General features: G+C 36.4%; 1 protein-coding gene across 1 annotated transcript in view; it reads left to right on the forward strand.

The window, feature by feature from the left end:
- The window catches only part of CCSER1 (coiled-coil serine rich protein 1), a 686381-nt gene extending 664854 nt beyond the window's left edge, over positions 1-21527 (forward strand). Inside the window, exon 10 of the mRNA XM_085299943.1 lies at positions 19061-21527. Coding sequence (XP_085156069.1) covers positions 19061-19546 — 486 coding nt within the window. The 3' untranslated portion in view covers positions 19547-21527. The remainder of the gene's footprint in view (positions 1-19060) is intronic.
- The last annotated feature ends 207 nt before the right edge of the window (positions 21528-21734 follow it).

The raw sequence follows: 21734 nt of genomic DNA on the forward strand, positions 1-21734 counted from the left end.
CTTCATGAATAAATTTAAGGCAAATAACATAGCTTTCCCTTACAAATTAATTAGCTTACATTTTTTTAATTAAAACAAGAACAGGAAATAATGATAAGAAACCCTGCTTACTTAAAGAGTCTCTAGAACTTAGTGTCCAAATTGAATTGAATTTCAATGCTTCATCGTTACATTTCTTCACAATTTTCAAAATAAAAACCATGATCTCCCTTTCACAAAAGGTCAGTTGGACTTGCACAGACACTTACTGATATTGCAGAAGGTCCTTCATAATACCTCCAGACTTCTTTTAAGGATTAATGCAAAACTTTAAYTTAAAGCTTTCACATGACAGAACTCAAACGTCAACCATTAGGCGAGTTTTTTGAGGTTCTCCTACTTTTATGTAATGGACTTTAGTGGGAATATTAATTCCATTGAAATTCAACCTGCTGTCTTGCCTCATGATAATGATACGTTTTTGCAGGAATACTGCAGTTGACTTTAAAGAGACCGGTATTTTGGTTTTGTTTCTTTTTTCCTCCAATACTTCAAGGAGATGAAAAGCTCAAAATGAGAGACAGAATAGTCTCCTGTTCTTAACTGAATTACAGGCTATTTCCTGCTGAAGTCAAAAAGGTTCTTGGCAAGTACATAGTCCAACTTTTGATCAATACAGGAGCAGAGTAGCAATATGAGCATATTTTATGTTAATATAATATTAAGGAGTCTTCTGTCCAGCAGGGACCTAATGTGCTGTAAAACTCCCTATACACTAACAAATATAGAAATAAATGATAATTACTAAGGGCCTCATTCAAAGCTCTCTGAAGTTAGTGGGTCAAATTGTAAATTTCTAGGTAAGAAGCCTGTAAGTTTAAGGGCTGAACTACTGGAGGATRCGCGAAGATTTTACCAGATCCGCTGAGACCTTTGATGGAGGTGTACAGGGACTTCARAGAATTTAGTTTGGGTCTCTAACAAGAGGTTATAAAAACGACTGATAGCTTTAGAATACAGCATTGAAATAAGTACAGGATTGTTTGGACGCAGTATGTGTAATGGATACAAMTACATGTATGAGTTATTTTTCTACATATATTGCATACAGTTTTTCTTAAGAGCCTTGGGAAACCATTCTGCTGCCTTGTGCAGAGTTCCGGGACTTGAAATAAAAGCAGAGCAGAGAAGTCTTGTATTGTAACCATTTTTCACTTCAGAGTGTCTGAGTTCCCATCATAATGGAGCATATGGGAAGTGAATGAGGATTTCTGTTATGTGCTCTTGCTTAAAAATGCAAAAACTATGACCATGTATTTAATGATCTGCCTTAACATATATTGAGATAAAAATATCCGCCTCTAAAATCTGAACACATACATTTCCCTATGTATAATGGAGAGGAAAAATAATTTCTTCCTCCTAAGTAGTCTACCTTGCTATCTACAAAGCCAGGGATAATAAATTCTCACTTGACACTTGGGAGTTGGCAGCTCTCGTATTTCCCGTTATACAAAACATATCAGAAAAAGAGGAAGAAAAAAACAAAAAAGCCTTTTAAGTTTATACTTTAAAGCTCCAAACCTTCAGTAAGAGTCATGTAGGTATATGGCTGAATACAGGAAGAACTCCACTGGGCAACTAYTCTCTGCTAGTGCAAGTGTATACAAAAAAGACTTAAAATTCTAGCTAAGCTCTATTTTCAGAAATGTTTTGGAGACCTAAAAATGGCTCTCTGCAAAATAAAGGATTTCACCTGAAAAACCACAGCTYCCATTCCTCTTCTGAATGGCTTTATATCAGTCTGCAATTACCTGGCTAAATTCAAGATATCCTGACAGAAATCTGTAAAGAAAAGAAAGATTTAATTATGACAGTAGTTTTGTGTCCTTACATCACCTGATTGTAAGCAATGCGGGTAAGCAGAAAACCTAGCATCTGTGCTCTCAAGAYTGAAATACTGAAATAATTCAAAGTTGTCCTAATTTTTGGAAAAGCAYTTTTTCAATATATGTAATATGATATGGAGGTGATCCTGATTTATTTATTTGTCCTGTATTGCATAGAGTGTCTGAAAATTGGCAGACATTTGCTTATTTTTAAAATTTGATAGATTTTATATTAGATTCAAACCAGAACAGATGGAAGGCAGGTATTGCAATGCAAGAGTGTATTAATAATTTCATTGTCTTTTTGTAATAACAAATGATAAACATTTTATTGAKTCTTATGTAAAAGGCAGCATCTTTTCCAGGGAGTGAAGGGGAGAGAAGAATACTTCTATGTTCTTTCTGGGGTGGAACCCACAAAACCTGAGCCAATCTTGGGATCAAAAGATCCTTGTGTTAAATTAGGGAAGTCATCAATCCTCTGTATGTCATTTGCCTACAAGCTGACAACTGCCTTCTTTCCTAGGTTTTCTATATTAATAAATATCTGTGAAATAATCATATAATGGGGGATAGYGGTTGTATTAGTAGAAAAGTTAGAATAAAGGAAAACTCAAATAAAAGAATTCAAAACTGAACTGCCTGAAGATGAAACACTCCAGTGTAGCTTTATTAATGATACTATCCTTGCACCTGACACTTTCATAATGTTGAAAAGAACAGTTTACATCCTCCTATGACCAGTAGGTTTTCACAGCAACATTTCCTGAAGTATTTTATCTTTTAAATTCAGTAAGATTAGTTTTTTTTTTTTAATAATTTCTAATTGTTTGGGCAAAGTCTTGATCACCAGCCCATATTTAAAAATCAGTATCTTTAAATTTTCTTATTTGAAATCTGGAAAATGTAACAGCAACACATGTTTACAGATAATTTTTAAAAAATACCTTCAGAATGATATTCCTATATCTGCTTCTGAACAAATTTGATCTTATAGTGGAAGTCGATTTCCTATTTAGTATGTTAAGTATAAATAAATAAGTAAATGGCACCAATACGAAATATTTGCTAATAATGTATATGCTAGAAAGAAAAATGAGGAGTAGCTTATGTATTTTAGTTTTTGTATATCTTTTTCATCATTATTTTCTTATRGACAAGAAAATTTACCATGGTAATGGCTTTTGTTTAATGGACTAATAGGACCTAAGACAGCTGGATGTTTATGGCTTTTTCATAATGCAGTGGTGAGTAAGAAATTCTTTAACAGCAACAGCAAAATTAATAGTTAGATGATGACCTTGCTGAAGTTATAAAGCTGATAACTTCCACTGATCTCACGTATAGGAGAGAGCTTAAACAATACTTGCAGCTGTGTCCAAACCAGAACTACAAACAAAATTCGCTGAGACCGATGAAGCAAGTCCTGTAGCCAGGCACACTGGCAGAGGTGGCAGTGATGCTGCACGAGAGGATCCAAGGTCGGKGTTACACGCAGAGGCAGCTCTTTTGCTGGAGGTGGTGGGATCTGTTCTCTCCAGCAACTGTACTCCTCTGCCTCTGCACGAGCCTCACCTCCCTTCAGGACGCAGTGCCACTGGCGCGTTTGGCAGCATCGCAGCGCCGTGGGGGAAGTGCTCTGCCTCTGGGGGTAGAGCTTGGCGTGGAGGACGGAGATCCCTACCAGCTGGTTTGCGTTATTACCCACTTGGATTTACTGCAGGGCTGCCTGTGGCCAAAAGGAGAGATCTTGCTTTCCATCTTCCCCTTTGCCTTATCATTCTGGCTGATTTTCTGGGGCTAATAAGAGCATTTGTACAAACACACAGTGAACTTGATCAGTGAGCTGTTCTGGTTGGGGTGGGGGGGAACACCTTCCACAGGGAGAGATTTGAAGTGTTTTAGTTTTCAGCCACATCAGCTTCCTTATCTACCTCACTGCGTAGCCACTCAAATGCTAATACCTGCACAAGGGAAGGTGCAGGATGGGATGACTGGGAACGAGATGAGGCCACCCCTGAAGCAGCAGGGAAGATTTATTCCAAGTTAAAGAGTAAAGYTGTCATATGCCCCAAGCATAACACACCTTGTGCCCTACTGTGGCCACCATAGTAGTAGCCATTTTATTTGATATATCATCATTTTCAAAATCATGGTTCCCACGAAGAATATTCTGAAAGAACTCAAGCCTCCAAAATAGAACTTTTAATAGAGCTCTTTGGAAGTTACGTGCTACTTTTTAGTTTAAGCTTTAGATAATTCCCTACAGTACATACATCTTGTTCCCTGATGTTTTAGAAAAAAAAATAGTGATTATAATGAACATAGCAATATACTATCCCAGCGTAGATACAGCTGTTACATATGGAGCACAGTCTGGCATGCAGGGCATTTCCTAAAAAGGCACTGGAATACTGTTCATTTGCTGTAATTCATCTTCAAAACACTGGCAAGATAGGGACATTAATTTTTTTTAAAGCCACACCCTATAAATTTTATTTTTATACTTTATTTCCTTTTCTTCCCTTGGCAATTGTAAGCACTGGAAATCACTTATAATTAGCAAAATCTACTAAGAATACCTAGTTAAAGGTTTTGCTGACACAGTGCAAGTGGAAAGTAGCACACATTTTTCTTTTATATGTCTTTTTCTGATCTAGCATTTTGCAYGCTAAAAAGTCAAGCTGCTGTTACTTTCTACAAGGGATAGCCATAAATGTTAAGAATGAAGTGAAAATGGCTTAGCCAATTACTAGATTTTTTCCCCAAGAGATTGAAATAAAGTATAATAGGTATTGTTTATGRTACTGTGAACCAGTTAGATTTAGCATGCTTTTTACTTTAAATTTACATTGGCTGTATAAATCAGAAATGGTCAAAGTTGGCCATCACATCAGCATTTCTTGCAACATTAAGGGAATTTTACCTGTGTGATATATAGATTTCRTATTGTGATATATATATTTTCTTGTAAGTCCTACCACTCAAATGCGAACGTGTGTATGTATATGCACAAATAGTTTTAGTCTGACCTGCTGTTTTCTTACGCTTCTAGTGGGTTGCTTTTTAATTTTTTTTTAGCATTTTTAGTGTATTCTTATTTTATTCTGAGGTTATTTTTTCAATTTTTTTTTCTTCTGCTTCTTGGTATCTATAGAAATTCTCTGTATTTGTGARATTTATTTTAGCCAGTATTGTTTAAAAACGATATAATTTTAAAGTTCTACAGAAGGAAGTAGAAGTAATTTCATGAAAGAGGATGTTAAGTAAAAATCATTCATACTTTTCTATGCGTGTATGTACTACACGTGGAGACAGAGAGGTTTCTGTGCATACGCTGGAGGTAATATTCGTAGTTTTCCTTTACGTAGACATACAAGGCTGCTTGAACTTCCATTAAAATGATATTGTGAGATTTAAATGCTATTAAGATAAAGCTTAGTGGGTGGTATAAGGTAAAAAAAAAAGAAAAGATTAGATGCCTTTATCAGAGTTTTCATGAGGAGGGTATGGTTTAATATTAGTAAGAACTCATAATGAGATATTCTGGTTACAAACTCTAATAGTTGTGTGTGTTGAGCTTGCAGCAYAGATTTTGTTAAATCCACTATTAAGAATTCAAAGCACTGGTGCTCCATCTTGAAATGAAAGGTGTTAAATGTGGACTATTTTTCAATTAAATCATTCTGTACAGTCAGGAGAACATAAACTTCTGGTACTTGAAAGCAGTTTCATTTTTGTGTAGGTATGACACATATTGTGTTTGTGTTCCCATATAAAGCTTTGTAGTCATACACAACTTCAGCATTCATCTTCAGGTACTAAAAGGAGAGAGATTTTCTTTCCACACACCAGTTTCTTCCTATTTATTTTCAAACACATGCTTTTCTGCATTTAAAGGAAAACGATCTTAGAAGTTACAATCCGCATTTCAGTTCAAAATCAGTTTGTAAAGGAATCARTCGGAGCTTTTTCACAAGAAGAATTACTGTATATGTAACTATTTCATGTGAGTGGACTTGAAGTAGCGCTGTGTTTCCTGCAGTCCAAGGCAGGATACCTTGTGGAAACTGGAGCCACTGAGTTCCACCTCATAGGTCAAGTTTGTGGAAACCTTATGACTGCTCTTTTGATATTCTCCTCCTCTTCTGGCACCAGTTTTCAAATTCTTGGGAGCTCACGGAAGGAGCGGTTCTCTGCACTGCAGTCTGGCAGTCGGGCATACTCAACAGTTTCTGGTGGCGTCTTTGACACATTGTCACTATGTCTGTTCTAACAATCAGTTTTTGGCATAGCAGCAACTGCTTTAAGTTCCTCTTCCCTCTAGCTGCATCTTGAGGAAAATGAGTAAGTGGAAAAAGTGAAGGATAACAAAACGATGAGAGAGATGGCTCCTGAGCCTGAATTTTCTTGAAGCAGTATAATCCTGTGCAGTGAGGAAAAGACAACTGCTAAGTGGTAGAAAAGGACTGCGCTGCAGATCCAGGGTAATCAGGTTTAGCTGAAGAGCTTCTGCATTTGGTTTCCTTCCCCACTGCTACAGGCAGCATACCAATATGAGAGTTTGCTGAAAAGCATATGATTATTCCTACATGAAAAGTCACAAGTCTGCTGTTAACCTGTTTGGCCTGGGGAGGTGAACTGCTGAGGCTACTCTGATGTGGTGACTTTGTGCTACTCATTATATGCRGCAGGCAGCAGTTGGTGTGTGTCCTACTGTTTGCCAGTCTTCCYGAGGTTACTAGTGGCTTTGCATGCAATCACTCAGCCGTACTGGTGCGGTTGCAGGGAAACACGATCTTGGGACTATCTTGGCAGCAGTAAGTTAGATAGATGTCAGAAAGAATAGGTTTGRTTGTGCTTCAATGCCTGATAAACACTTGGTTCATTATTTCTAGTGCTGATTGATCTGGAAAAGTCAGTGAATTGGGATTTTCAAAACACTAGGTTGATTTTCCTAAGGAGAAAAGGGTGATTTTGCAGCACGCTAAGCARTATAGACATGAATAACATCAGTATACTTGTTTTTATTCTGGGACTCCCTGCTTAATCTCTGTTTCTAGAGCTAAGGAAGCCTTTTACTTTGTAATCAGAGCAAAGAACTGGCAAACTAGTGCGAAGCAGCTGCAAGATCACAATGGAGATTGTGTTTGAGAGAATTTAAAGGTAGATGGCATGCAGTAGTTGGAAGCCTGGAGGCAGCAGAGTAGATAYGTGCCCTGAATTATAATTGTGCTCCTTGTTTCCTGCAAAGTTTATGAGAGTGAGGGGAGAGGCCTGCCACTGGCCCAGAGGTGGTAGGGGCCCCTACTAATATAATTCTTCCTAAATAATGATCACCTAGGATGCATTGTAAACATAGCCTATGTAGCTTGGTTTGAAATAAAGAAATACTGTTTTTAATGTGCTGGGGATGTTCTGGGGAGTTGCTTTGTGTGTGCTTTATGAGCTGCTGGATGTCAGTCAAATGTGAGGCTATGTTTTATCAGTCCCCAGGGTGTGGGTGAACGCACTGTCCTCTTTCATGAATTTCAAATATCGCCCATCTTTATCTTTCAGTGTACAGCGGAGTGCCTTGTGTGCTGGCCTAGATAGTTTCCTTGTCTATATGGAATGTTTTCTTATTCTGCTTCTAGTACCTTTGTGAGTTTTCAGTACGGTGCCTCTTTAGCTACAGTGCTTGGCCAATTTAAGTGTCGGGGTTCTCAGTCAATAGGCAGGTTCTCTGCCTGTGGGTTATRCTTAGTGGATCCTTTTTAGATAAACCACAGTTTTAAAAACAGCAGTGTTTTGGCTGGGAGAGGGGAACACTGAGTGCATTTATAACATCAATAATGCAACAAAATCTAGGAGTTGATTTTAACAGGGATTTGAGATGAGAGCTTACATCACTTACAAGAGTGATGGTCAGGTCAGAGTTCTCTCATGAGTTACTAGAGAGCTCCGTGGTGCTCGAGCAGCACAACTGCAACCCAGTGTACAGGCCTGGGGCAGTGGAAGAACTCCGCTCCTACGGAAATTTGTTTTCCTTGCCAATCTAAGCTGTATCATACTCTCATACTGTTCCATTTAAGAACAGCGTACTGGCTGAGCAGATTTTGGAGCTGCAGTCCTGGCTGTAGGATGCAAATAAAAAGGTCAGGTAGAGAGTGAGCTGCAGRCCTTTTGCTCCTCTATTGTCAGACCCGCAAAATACCTTTCATCTCTGAAATCTGTCTCTGATAAACAGCTTTAACCAATCAGAAATTCATCTTTCAAGACTGTTAATTAAAATAAACGTTTTGTTTCTTTTTTCTTAAAATTCACTGAAGAGCCTTCTTTTTGCAAAGAACACATATTAGAACGAATTACTTTGGTCACGCATTATTTAGAATAATTATATTCTTAATTTGGGGACAAGGGGGAGAGAAACATCTGTTATTACAACAGCATATAGTACTTGGACAAGGAAAAAAAAATTTAGTTCGTGAAGTTTATACAGTTTATATCAGCTATATGCCTAAGTTCATTCCTGCTCAAGACTTAACCACATATTAAAGCCAGTTGAAGTTTTGCTAGTCGATTTAATGGGACCATGATTTTACCTACTGTGTTACCATTTCAAAATTTAGGAATTCCATTAAAATGGCACTTAACAAAATAGGATTGCAAACAGTGTGGGTTAAGCTGGTGTTTAGGTCACATGAAGCCTAAAACATGGGACCAATTTAGTAGCTGGTATATAGCAACTAGCAAGTCAGCACTACTACTGAGTTTACATCAGCTGAAAACCCGTAAATCTAGTTGAGTAAATCATCTAATACTTTTTTATGTAAGAGATGCAAGGTATGGCCGATAAAGGAAAGAAAATATAGACTGACAGGGAAAGGGTATACTGCAACAGAAAGTAGGTAAATGTGTTGTTGAAGTAATTTGGAGGTATGGTATGAAATATAATCTGTTACAGTAAGTTGCAAGTAGAATATGAAATGCAGTCTTGCTAACCTTCCTTACACTAAGCAAATGAATAGAGAAGCAGAGAAATTTCTGATGTCAGCTCTGCTAGAAGGAGAGGCAAAATGACAAATTCCTGGGGATGCTTATTTATGTTTTAGTTTCCTTTTGTTCTTTTTTCTTTGATAAGGTTGTGTAATATGGTTTTGTTGAACAAAGTAAGGAGTTGATATGCTTAATATTTTGAAATATCTGCATTAATTGTTTGCATGTTTCCAGGCAAGTGATACGGAAAAGAWGGTTATTTTCTTGGTACTACAACGCTTCTGTGAAGTGTTGGGTTCTTTGCCTTGTTCTGGACTATAGTTGGTTCTGTGATTTTGTTGGTGGGCACTCTGACCGCTCGTTTACCAAAGCGGATAGGGCATTCACATGGTGCATGTAGCCATTTACATAACCAAAACTTTCTCCAGCCAGTGTAATTCCAAACCTAGCCAGGACTTTCTCAAAAAACTGTCAAATCCTAAAACATTACAGACACTAGTCCCCTCTGCTATTTAGGGACACTTTTTCTCCTAGTGGATTTTAGCAGTAGTTCTGTCAGCAAAAATTGTTGCGTTTCTGCTGTTTGAACATGAAATTTATGATCAATTAACAGAATGTGTCAGTTTCCAGTGAGCRCCTGAATTACAGTGTTAGAAAAATACTTGGATGGATTTTGAAAAAACTAAAATACATTCTCCATTACTTTAAGCCTTTTAAGGTATGCTTTAATTCTACCACATTTTTTGGATTACATGATTTCATCAAGAGAAATCTGTAGCTTCTTCTGCAGAGAAGGTCAGACAAGATGATTATAATGGTTTTTGCTGGCCTTAAAATATGTGAAGTATAGGAAATAATTTTACCTTGTTAGAGTCTACTTTCTAAAACAGTAAGTAATACTTCTTGTAATGCTTACCTTGCTACACTAGCTATTTTATAAACAGCTCAAGTGAATGGACAAAGGTGAGCCATAGTAGAGATGCTACGAAATATTTTTCTTTTATATAAGCCACTGCCATAGACAGGATGAGGTTGTGTTGTCTACTTACCTGAGAKGTGAAACTTGGAAATTTTCTATCACCACCAACTATATACAATTTCAAAATGAGAGGAGATCAGTTTCTGCCTTGTTTTGTTTTGTTTTTTGAGAACATGAGAGAAATTATGTCATTCAGCTACAAAGATTCGCTATCTTATCTTAGCAATAACTGTCATGTAAACTAGTCTTATGGATTCCTTCTGGACAACAGGTTTCCTCTAAATCTTATACCTCTTGGCTATGGGTTCCCTCCCTCTTCCTGATGAAGTCTTCTTGCTGTAAATATATCTGGTATTGCCATAATGAGATCAGAGAGAAGTATTATATACATGAAGTCTGTGCTGACAAAGCCAATACCTTTTACAGCCAGTTGCTTTAATAGAAAAAGGARATTTAAAAAGGAGAGTTATTTTTAGCTGTGTTCTCTGAGTTTTAATTCTTTCTGCTGAATTACTGCCTTACTTTGCTTCTGCTCTGAGAGACCCATATTTGTTCTTTCCAAAATTCTAAGGCTGTCAGTACCTGAGAAATCTTTCTGTTGTAACTGAAACACAGTTCACTAAGTATCAGACCCACAGTGTAAAATTTGTAGTCTTTTCTGACTGATTCTTACAGGCCCAGCTTCAGTATCTTCTTGTAATAGTAATGATTCATCTTCTTGAAGGAATCTAAACTATTTCTACATGTTACTGAACTCTACCAGTTAAGGTTGAGGAGTAATTGTAGGTATGCATTTGTCTTACCACACAAAAAAGCTTAATATATGGACACTCACTTTAGGAGTAAGTGATTATCTGTGATACTTCTCATCTAAAACAGGTGCCCTCATATAAAATTAAAAAAAAAAAAAAGACTATTTTCTCTTTCTCTTCAGGGATGTCTTGCTCTGAGTAATCTTGTCATAAAAATAAAGAGTCAAGTCAAATAAAGGATAATTAGGGTTTCTTTTCTTGTCGTCAGGATACAGGTTGCCCTTTTTGTTAGTCCTTTGATTTCTCCTTCGCAGACTGTATGTTGAGCTGAGGGATAGCACCACTGATTAACATGACAGTAGCTAAACATCATTTACCGATGTATACAATTCCCTTCATTGTTCAGTCCCTGTTGCTGACAAAATTAAGGATGCTAATCTATGAAACTGAGTTTAATGAAAGGTTTTTTAATTGTTGGCAAAGAGTGTAATGTAAAAAGGTGTTGGCTAAACACAGTTCTTATATTTTTTGTTGTGGGCTTTTTTTGAGAGAGCATGCAGTGCCTTTTTGGGCAAGCACACTTTTAGCAGATATCCAGTTTGTGACATTCARTAACTGGGACAATGACTGTTTTCTTTATAGAAAGTAGGATAATAAAAATATACGATGATGAGGTGGAGGTTTGATTTCCAGTATGTCTAGCTCATAAAGCAAAAACTCTTGTATGCAAAGTCTTTAAGATACTCATCCTAAACATAATCAAATTACATTTCTAAGCATAATGTCTGATCTATGTCTCTGCTTTTTTAAATGAGAATTTATAACCAATTAAAGTGGGCACTCTATTTTTTATTTTCCTGTAAGTATGTCTCAGATACATGGCTAAGTAGATACATCTAAAATTGAACTTTGCATCTTTAAAACWTTTTGAGAGCACTGCGTATCTCATTTCCCTGAATGCATAATCATATGAACTTCATTTTACTTGTGGATTATTTGTCACATCAGGAAATTACTTTAGGTGATAGTAGAATAAGAGAAATAAGTAACTGTATGAATAGAATGTTGATAAAATCTAAACATATGTCTAGCAGACCCTAGTTGTCAAAGATAATTACCACCTGAAAGTCAGTTTTAATTCAGATGATCTAAAGATAGGATAATCAGATTTAAGTAACCATAGTGTCAGACTGGAGATTAGAAATRGACTTCACAGCTTTCAGGCAGCTGGTCATCAAAAAGTATGTAAGGCACAAGGTAAAGATCTTGGAGGTATCTTGGCATAATCTAATATGTCTACATAGTATATCAAATGCTGTACAGAAATATTAATTTGGCTTGCAAAATCAGAACACCTGTGTTAGCATAGCAGTAAACATCAGCTGAATAGTTCTATCATTCAGAAGAGGTAAGCAGCACTTGCGCAGTTTGCCTGCTTGCAGTTCCAGAGCAAGTTCACTTAGTATTTCAGTGGGACCTTTGTATCATACTTCAGCGCTCACATTGCAGGAAAATATGGTCTCTTGAAGTGACCCTAGAGGTCCAGTGGAGCCACTTCTCCATTTTCTGTCAGTTCACTTAGGTTTCATTTATGCAAAAGAATCTCAAGTGTAGACACCTATGACTTTCTGTAACACTGTGGCTAAAGCCATGCCATGGCACAGGTGGCCCTTAATTCTTGGASTGCATAGAGACAATGAGACCTTACGTACTGGGTGAACATAGGGCCTGTCCAGTCCCCTCGAATATAGCTGTGAAGGTTCACAAACAAGGCCGGCTTTTGGCACYTTATTCTAGTCTCTGCCACCTGTTAACAAAGATTGGGCTTATTTAGCAAGAGCTCAGTGAAGATATTATCCTCGTCAGTGGCTGCGGTAGCTGCGGCTTCCTGAAGAAGCTGAAGGGGGCCAATAAAAGAGATGTGACTCTCTCAGGGTGAATTCAAAACTGACAGAGGTTTTATGAGAGTTACTGCAAGTGGCGGAGCTAGTCTTTCGTAAAGACAGGATGTTTCCAAGATTATGGATTCAGCATATTTTTTGAATAGGGGTAAGAGTCGATTGCATCTTTCTCACCATTTTGTCCTCATGTCCAAAATAAGAAAAGTCCACCTGATACAAAATACCTTCTTTGGATTGACTTACTGATGCTGGGGAACTCTTACCTAAGGATGGTGTGAAATAAAAATTATCCCACATAGTACGTCCCATTGCTTTGTAGTCATATTGTTGAAGCACCCACACTGTTCAACAGCTTTTGATTTTCATTAGCATTTTTATGGTTATCYGAATTTTGGACTATAGGGTATGACGAGACGTACTCACTATCTAAATGAATTTTGTGTCATTTTGGATGAATATGACTAATACTGGTGAACAACTTCCATAGTTCCAAATGTTTAATTTGAAAGGGAATGATAAACAGCTGTAATATGCAAAATTTTCCATTAGCTTTACCAGTGAGAAAAATCTTCCAGTTAGGCCTAGAAATACAGTATTGAGAATGCAGATCAGTGATTTACTGCAAGTTACTGGAGGGTAGTGAGAAATTCCTCATTGTTTTCTTCCCACTTTATAAAACCGTATTGTGTCTTCTTACACGTAATTGCCTGTAATAGTATTTTATTAGTTACATAAATGAAATTGTTCAGGGATAATTCTATGTAGTGAGAAGACAAATATCTTAATTCAGCCCTTGCTGGGCTACTTATCACACTGTATTGTCACTATCTGAAAGTCCTTTTATGACATTAGCTGTATTCATTCATTGTATTCATTCACTTCWATTAAACTGGACTGTTGCTTAAGTGTGTGTTATGCTAAGAGACACACACTTTAAACTGYGTCATAGTTTCTGCTTCCAGTAAGTAAAGAAAGATGCTAAAGAAATCTGAAAGGGAGGTAAGTAAATGCTCCTGATTTATGCTGACTGCATTTTGTAATTGATGACAGCACAGCTTGCAAATTGATCRGCAGCTGGTTTCTGTTCCTAACCTGTTGGTACTAGTCCCCACACCTTATCTCAACACAGTGTCACATGTTGCCAGGAGGCAGCATCAGTTGATCAATAGCAGCATATTGTTGTAAAAACTACGCTTATGGTTGAGGTCCTGCCTGAAATCAGTACAAGAGAGTGCTTTTTAAAAGACTTGAATAAAAAACAACTACTTACTGCAGGTAAATTATATTTAGTATTGGATCATCTCATACGCTGGAAGCTGATGGGCACAGAAGTGAGAAATTAAGGAGCTGACGTAGTGATGGCTGAGGTATACCAGTGCGCTGAGTAAACCTACGTTAGTAAATTAGGTCTGCACTTACAAAAACCGTCAGAACTATGAAAGGCATCTGAAGAGATATAAATTCAAAAGCAGGGGGTTCATCCTTCTTATCCTTTGGAGAAGTATAGAGGCCTATTAGCTTGTTTTGTTTCTTGACTTCTGCTCTGTAATTTATTAAAGAAGAGCTAAATTGGGGGTGAAAGCAGTTCTGCAAAAGGTGCTGAAGTCCAATGGACCTGAAAAAGGACAAATGAGCTATGCTGGGCTATATAGTTAATATTAAATTAGAGGACACATTTTGTAGTGCTTACATACCCACAAACACAAATGAATAAGTGGTAGAAATCTTAAGGGAATCCAGAATGTTTTCAGGTCTCTGTCAGAATAATTACTCTCCAGAATGTACTTTCTTTAACACCTCTGAAAACAAAAATCCTTTGGGGTGGGAAAATCTTGTTCTTCAACTGCACTGTTAATTGGATGTCAGTATACGCTGGGTACACCGGGTAGAGAATGTTTTGATTTTAATCTCTATGCCTGCTGTCAAAATGATGTATTTAGAAAGTTGCTCTACTCGTAAGAATTACATTAGAGGCATTTAAGACTTTCAGATGCCTCTGGGCATAGGCATCTTAAAAATATGCATCTTTTTCTTGATGTTTTTGTAATTCATGTCTTTTTCTATTATTTTATATCTGTATTTTATCACAAGTCAGCAGCAATATCCATTTTTGAAAGTCCTACAGCAGTATTGTCTTGTCATTAACTCTTGTCATATTTCACTCATTAGGTTTGAAAATGAAAAGTGATGAACGACTTCAGTGGTTTTTTTAATAACATGTCCCTTTCTCGAGCTTTATATAGGGCTAGTCAATCTTCATTACTTCAAAGTGGGTCACTGAGGGGTTGTTTTTTTTTTAATGTAAGAAAAAGTTCCCAGAATGACAATCACATGGGGGGCCCTCAAAACAATTTATGAAACAAACATTTTAAGAATATTAAATTCCAGTTTTTGGTTACTTAATAATCAAATACTTAATCAAATAATAATCAAATACTTAATAATCAAACCTAAAATCCTTAGAACTTCCTCATGTTCATGTACCGTAACACACCAGTGATCAACATTCAAACTTGTCAAAATTTTACAGCCAATCAGACTTTAAGGAAAATCCATTAAAAAGTTTTTTTTTCTTTTTTTTTTTTTTTTTTTTTTTTTTTTTTTTTTGAGAAATGGACACCTTCAGCAAGAAAGCAGCAATTCTGTTTAGTCTGACCAGTAAATTCAAATCCAGATGTTTTCTTAAACATTCAGGTTAATGCATTGTTTTATGTTGGGATATTTGAAACAACAAAGGAAACTCTTTTTTCTATATATTTAAATGGGCTATTTTTGAAAGAAAATTTCCAGTAACATCTTCCTCTTACTTGCAGCCCACTTCCTGGGTCCACAGATAAGACCATAGGGTGGCATTTGGGGATTTATGGGGCAGAGAAGTTGGGTGGTTTTAACAGAGCTACTGAAAGAGAGAAGGGGGAAATGGTGGATAGTTTTTTGCTGCAGCAGTCAGCAGCTGGCATACTGGCTTCTTGGAGCACTGCCAAACAACAGTTTACAGCAGCCCTGCAGCTGCTCTAAGCTGGTTTGAAACCCAGGCTGGCATGGAGATGCTTTCAGCTTTGAACCATAGCTCAGCCGTGAGATTGGCGAATGGCTCCTTTCGGATTGTAGCTTTGCTCACTAACATAACCATTGCATACAGAATGCAGTTGCACCTAATAGGCCAGGGTGGAAAATGCTGCATGACGCAGTTAGAGGAAGATGAGTAGTTCTGAGAAGTACATTAAAAATTCCTTCTCAGGTTTTCTGAACTTTTTTTGTTCTTGCAAGTCTATTTTTTACTGTTCCACAATTCTGTAATATTTTGGAATAATGGAATATTTTTCTTACTCACTTGAAAATGCAGTTGGACTGGATTCTTTTTAGCTAAATGATCCAAATCCAAAAAGTTAACAACAACATATAGTTATCTTTAACCTCTGTATGATGTTGTTATTTTCAAACGGAAGTTAACATGATAGCAAAGTATAAATTCCATTAAATTCAAAGCAGCATTTGATGCCATTAGATAGACAGTGTTTTGTTAATATTTTTGAGGGGGAATAATGTAGTTCTTTTTGTTGTGGGAAGAGATTTCTTTTTGATTTTTGCTACCAACTGAGTGCTGTTTTCTATTTTCCTGATCAGAAACTATTTTTTAGTAGTTTGTCATAAATAACAATGACACTATTGCTTCTTAGCAAAATTTCTATTAAAATCCCTGTTCTTTCTAGGACTAACTGTACCTCTGATGGAATGAATTTGTCTGTCTTTGTTTAACAACTTGTGATTTATTGCTGGAGATGGGATCAAACCACTGGCTTAGAATGCGGATGGCATCTTCTAAATTTCTATTGCAGTTTTAGAATTTCAGTATATTAGCTCTTAATTTGGCACCACTCGGTTCTTGTTTAATTATTCAGTTGGAAAGGAATTTCAGCAAGTTACAGCTTTATAAAACTGAGTAAGACTTTTCCTCACCACATACATACTGTTAAACATTTATTGGTGGAAACACACACTGTATATAAGCTACAACATGAAACCAGTATTTTAGACACCTACAACTCAGCACTTATTTTCTAAAATGAAAATACGTCATCCAAAGCATAACTTGATAAGGAACAGGAAGGAAAAAACATGCGGTGTTTTAGGTATTCAAAATAAAGCATTTCATCTTAGATTTAGTTAACAATATACAAAATTGTGGAATTACTGAATGGAATCTAGAGGAGACCAGTGAGATTGACTCAAAGTCTAGAAGACAAGTCTTATGAGAAAAGATCAAAGTGGTGTTTTTATTTTCTACAGCAGAGGAGACTGAAGAGTAGCATGATAGCATTCTCCAAAGACAAAACCAGGTTATTGAAAGACGAAACAGTAATCCTTTCTTGAATTCCACGGTAGATAGATAATGTCATCAGATTTCCTAACCATAAGGAAAATATAGTTGAATAGGATATCCGATGAGTCTCTAGAGTTTGCATTAATGCAGGTCTTTAACAACCGATTAAGGAAAAATATGTCTGGAAAGATGTAGGAATAAGCTAATCCTGACCAGAAATACAGAATAGACTAAATGCGCCTTCACGATGTTCCTACATACAAGTCTGTGCAGAAGGATAATCATTAGCATGCCTGCACAAACACACACAAAAAAAAGATGTAAGCCATGGATATTGACTATATCCTTCTTTTGAGTTGCTTAAAAAATCAAAGGGCATGTGAAGTGATATAAGCATTCCTGAAAGAATACATAAAAGTTTCCTTTGGAATTGTGCAAACATCCTGAAATATTTTTTAGCAACATATTGGTATAAGACTTGGGAGTATTTTTGATTCTTTTGGGTTTGTGGTGCAATGTCTTTGCCTGTATAGAAACAGCAATACGAATGTCAAAAAGCTGCTACTAAGTCCTTTCAGAGTTCTACTGCACAAAACCTATATGGAATCATATTGGTCTTTTATAACAAATGAATGCCAGAACTAGGTTCCTTGAACAATACCAGGGAAAGTGGGACAGGGATAAAACAAGGGAAAATTCTAAAATAACTTTTTAAATGAAGTATAATTGATGCTATTATTAGAACCTTTTCTCACATAACTGCTGCTTAGTTATTGTAACCTGACTAGTTTGAAAAAGAAAACGCCAAATTTGAAGTTCACTAATTGCACTGTAAGTTAAAGATTTTCTTGAAGCAACACAGTATACATATTTGGAGAAATTAATAATTAACACCTCTCTCTCCCTTTTTCTTTTTCTTTTTTTTTTTTTTTTTTATGCTCACACTGTATTACATCACTAGGGAACACACCATATTAGATCACTAGGGAAATAGATCTGAAGTAGCTTACACAACAGGTTTTCCAACTCATTTAAGTGTAGCTTTCAAAAGCTTAAACACTTAAATTTCAAGCCTTCAAATATTTAAATTCCAAATATTTAAATTTTAGATGTTAAAATGTTTAATTTTTACTTGGTAATCTGTTTTATGACAACTTATAAACATATGAAGCTTTCTTTCAAATGAGGTTCAAAACTCAAGTTCATCCAGAGACTAAATCTCTGAACATTCACAGCTTGGCTAGTGCAGTTCTTCGGCTACAAAAGCATCTCCCAGGGAGCTGTGTTCCTTGGCATGACCTCTAGAAGTTACCTAGTGCAGACAGGCGTGGAACAGGCAGAATGCTGCTCTGACTGTATTAGCACTTTCCCCTCGATATATTCTTTATTTTATTTTATTTACTGTGAAATATTTTTAAATATGTGTGAGAGAAGGATTAAACTTGGTCCCTCAGGCCTCTCCTAATCTCCCCAGCTAGGTGTTCCGAGTAGGGGAAAATGAAGCATCCTACTAAGTGGAAYGGGAAATCTATAGTGATCTGGCTTGTCACGAACAGATAAATTCCTCTATTTAAACAGATACAAAWACATGAGTGCTCACATGGTAAATGAGAAGTTGCTAACATTCTGGAATCTTTCTTACAGGGTATTTTTTTCAGGTGATTGGAATGAAATTACTGCTGTGCTCTGGTAGAGCACTTTAGCATGTATTTAACTCAGAAGAACACTATAAATTACCTAGATTCAAGGGATATTGGAAGTTGAATGTGTTCTGAGCTTACCTGTGGCATGAAGTTATTCACGAAAGATGTTCTTTACATTTTGTAATAATCTGAAAGATTAAGAGTTAAATTCTATATAATCAAAATTCTTGTTTTATCAAATAAAATGCTTTTGAAAATCTGCATACATGGAACATTTTATCCATTTATTATGTTCTTTAAAAAACTCTTTTATTTAAATAAGTATTTTTAAGGAAATGCCCCAAATCAATACATACAAAAAGTATTTTTCAATATTGGTTTGTTAAATATGGTTAAATAACAAATATGTTAAATATAAATATCTTCCATATAATGCTAGCAGTATTTTAGAAGGTTTTTATTGCCATTCGAGATTTCTCTTTCATTTTAATCAGCCAGCCAGGTGTGCTGTGCATTTGTAGTTATTATGAGGTGTGTTTTATATAGTCTGTACCATTTTCCTAGTGATATGTTATACATAACGTTACTAATGCTTTATTATTATTTTTACCCCAGGCTACATATCAAAACAGAATGGGGAACCAAAATCTCAACACAAGGGACAGAAAATCAGCACATACACCCACCGAGGACCCTTTTAGATATTCATCAGGCAACCAAACAATAGCCTACGAAAGCAAAAGCTGTCAGCTGTCAAATTTGTGTCTGGGTAATCTCTTGAAAGAGAAAGAAATAGTGGACGTCATCAAGCATACTAGAGGCACATACGAAACCATCGCTTCGGAGGTCGCGCAGAATGGTTTGGCCACCGCTGCACAAAGTACAGCAAAGCCAGCATCCAAGACAGACAGCTACCCTGTTTTTTCAGGAGCTCCAAAGGACCAAACTGTTGTACCTCGGCAGCATACCACTTTCACAGGGAGACTGGGACAGCCTCCGAGGGGACCCATCTCTTTACACATGTACAGCAGAAAAAACGTTTTCCTCCACCACAATTTGCACACAGCAGAGCTGCAGACTTTAGGTCAACAAGATGGGTAACAGGGTTCTTGTATTCTTACCATGGAAGGAGAGTTGATTAAATGGGAACGTAAACTCTTTTAAAGCTCAGTCTCAAGTTTTCATCCACTGCTACCTGAAAAAAAAGGAAAAAAAAACCCACCATTGTCTGTAGGTTCCATACTTCCCCATTTTAGGACTATGGCAAAGGGATGAACTAGATTGTTAAATAACTGATCTGTTGTGCAAAAGTTACCGCATGTGTAATAAATGGGACGATTTGGCTGGCATCACTAATCCAAAATTGGCTAAATTTTTTTTCTTTCTTGCCTCTATAAGCCACTAAGATCTACTGAATTTCTGGAGGGTGGTCATAAATAATACTGTGTACGTTTAATAAGGTTACTGTAAAAGTAGATGTGAGAATTGAATAGATAAGTAATTAGAAAACCCTCTTGAATTTTATGGAGACTAAGGAAATGAAGTGTCAGAAGTCTGAGGACACTCTTCACAGTTCTTTAACATACAATGGCATTTGCTCACTTGTAGAGGTATGTTACCACTTCCTGCTGTATCTATTTTATGGATGCTTCAGGGCACCTGCAGAGGGAACGACTGACTTTTTTCTTCCTTTAACTGTTAGGTTCATAGAGGTTTACCAGGTATTTGACTCAGTAACTGGGATCCAGATGAAGGATGGCAGCTTGAGGCCTAACCTCTCCTCTCCCTTTTTTTTTAGACTACTTTTCCTACTATTTTTGTGCTATTTTAACTTGTGATGTTGTGGTGGTTTTGTTGTGCATTTACAGGCAATATATCACTCATGACGCAACATGACATTCTGTGCTATATGGTGCGTCATATATTTGCATTTCACTTCCCACGCCAAAAAAGGGTGGAAGTAAATTCTACTTGAACAGAAGCAATTGTCTTATTACCCAGACCAATTTACCCATGCAATCAGAACCTCTGTAGACTGTATCTTGCACTTAATGACCTGAATTACACTAACTCAGTAGGTTTGATAGTTTCAATGTAATATGCACAAGTGAGATGAATTTAGTCTTATTGGACATGCAGTATGCTGGGCTCATAGGAATATGAAATCATCTGATGACACTATAGAACTTAAAAGCGTATCAGTAACAAAAGACCCTGTTTTCCCTTTTCACAGGGCTTGAAAACAGGTAACTAAGTCAAGTTACTCTGAACATGTGGCATATACTAAACATGACACTTAGTTTACAACCTCTTCAATGACAGGTAATCTGACTGAATGATAATGAATTGTATAGTTAGTAGCTCATAAATAACTTAGCGCATTTAAGTATGATTGAGACAGATCTGAGACAAGTCACCTCTCTAACTGGTGATTAATAATGAAAGACAAGGGCGTAGCACATTCTCACACAAAGAATCAAGCACCTGGTATGACTTAACTGAAGTAGGATATAAAGAAAAACGAAGATTCTGTTGCCAGTAAAAATGCTGTAACTTTTAAAAGTAAATCCATAAGGTACAGAAAATGAATTAGTGATACAGATTTTACCTAGTGTTAAACATGACCTCCATGCAACTACCTAATTATCAGATTAGGCATGAAACAACTAGACTATAAGCTTTGACAGATTTTGCAAAGCCATTTCAACAGCCTGAACTTCCAGAATTCTGTTTATTGAGGATTTTAATTAGGGTATAATACATTTGATGACATTATCAGATGCTGAAAAGAGCAGGTTTTGTCTAAGTATTCTATAATGCTAATTTGGGGTTTCCTTAGCTGGATACATATGAATCAAGATAAACATTTGCCAAACTTCTTTATGCTTTTATATATTTGTGTGTGTTGCTATTGCCAAAACAAATCATGCAAAAATTGCAAACACAGCTTCACTGAATGAACTGTGGGTCTTCAGGACTTTCAGTCCTGCTTTGAAACTCATAGTTTAAAGTCTACTAAAAAAAATAAAAATACTAATAACAGATTTTCACTATTATCAATTATTATCAATAATACATTTCTTGCTCCTCTGAAGAGTTGATGTATGCAATTATATTTCAGATCTGTATATAAACTTACATTGTAATCAAGGAATTTTTTTCCAGGATACAAATGTACTATACTACATTAAAAAAAAAAAAAAAAAATTATCTCATGTACTGTATCTATAGTTGTTTTTTTCCTGGAAAAATTGACTTTTGGATTACACTTTGTTAAAATATCTGTCTA

The sequence above is a fragment of the Rhea americana genome, unplaced genomic scaffold (assembly GCF_003343005.1).
Source record: "Rhea americana isolate MKP2758 unplaced genomic scaffold, rheAme1 scaffold_157, whole genome shotgun sequence".
Classification (NCBI taxonomy): domain Eukaryota; kingdom Metazoa; phylum Chordata; class Aves; order Rheiformes; family Rheidae; genus Rhea; species Rhea americana.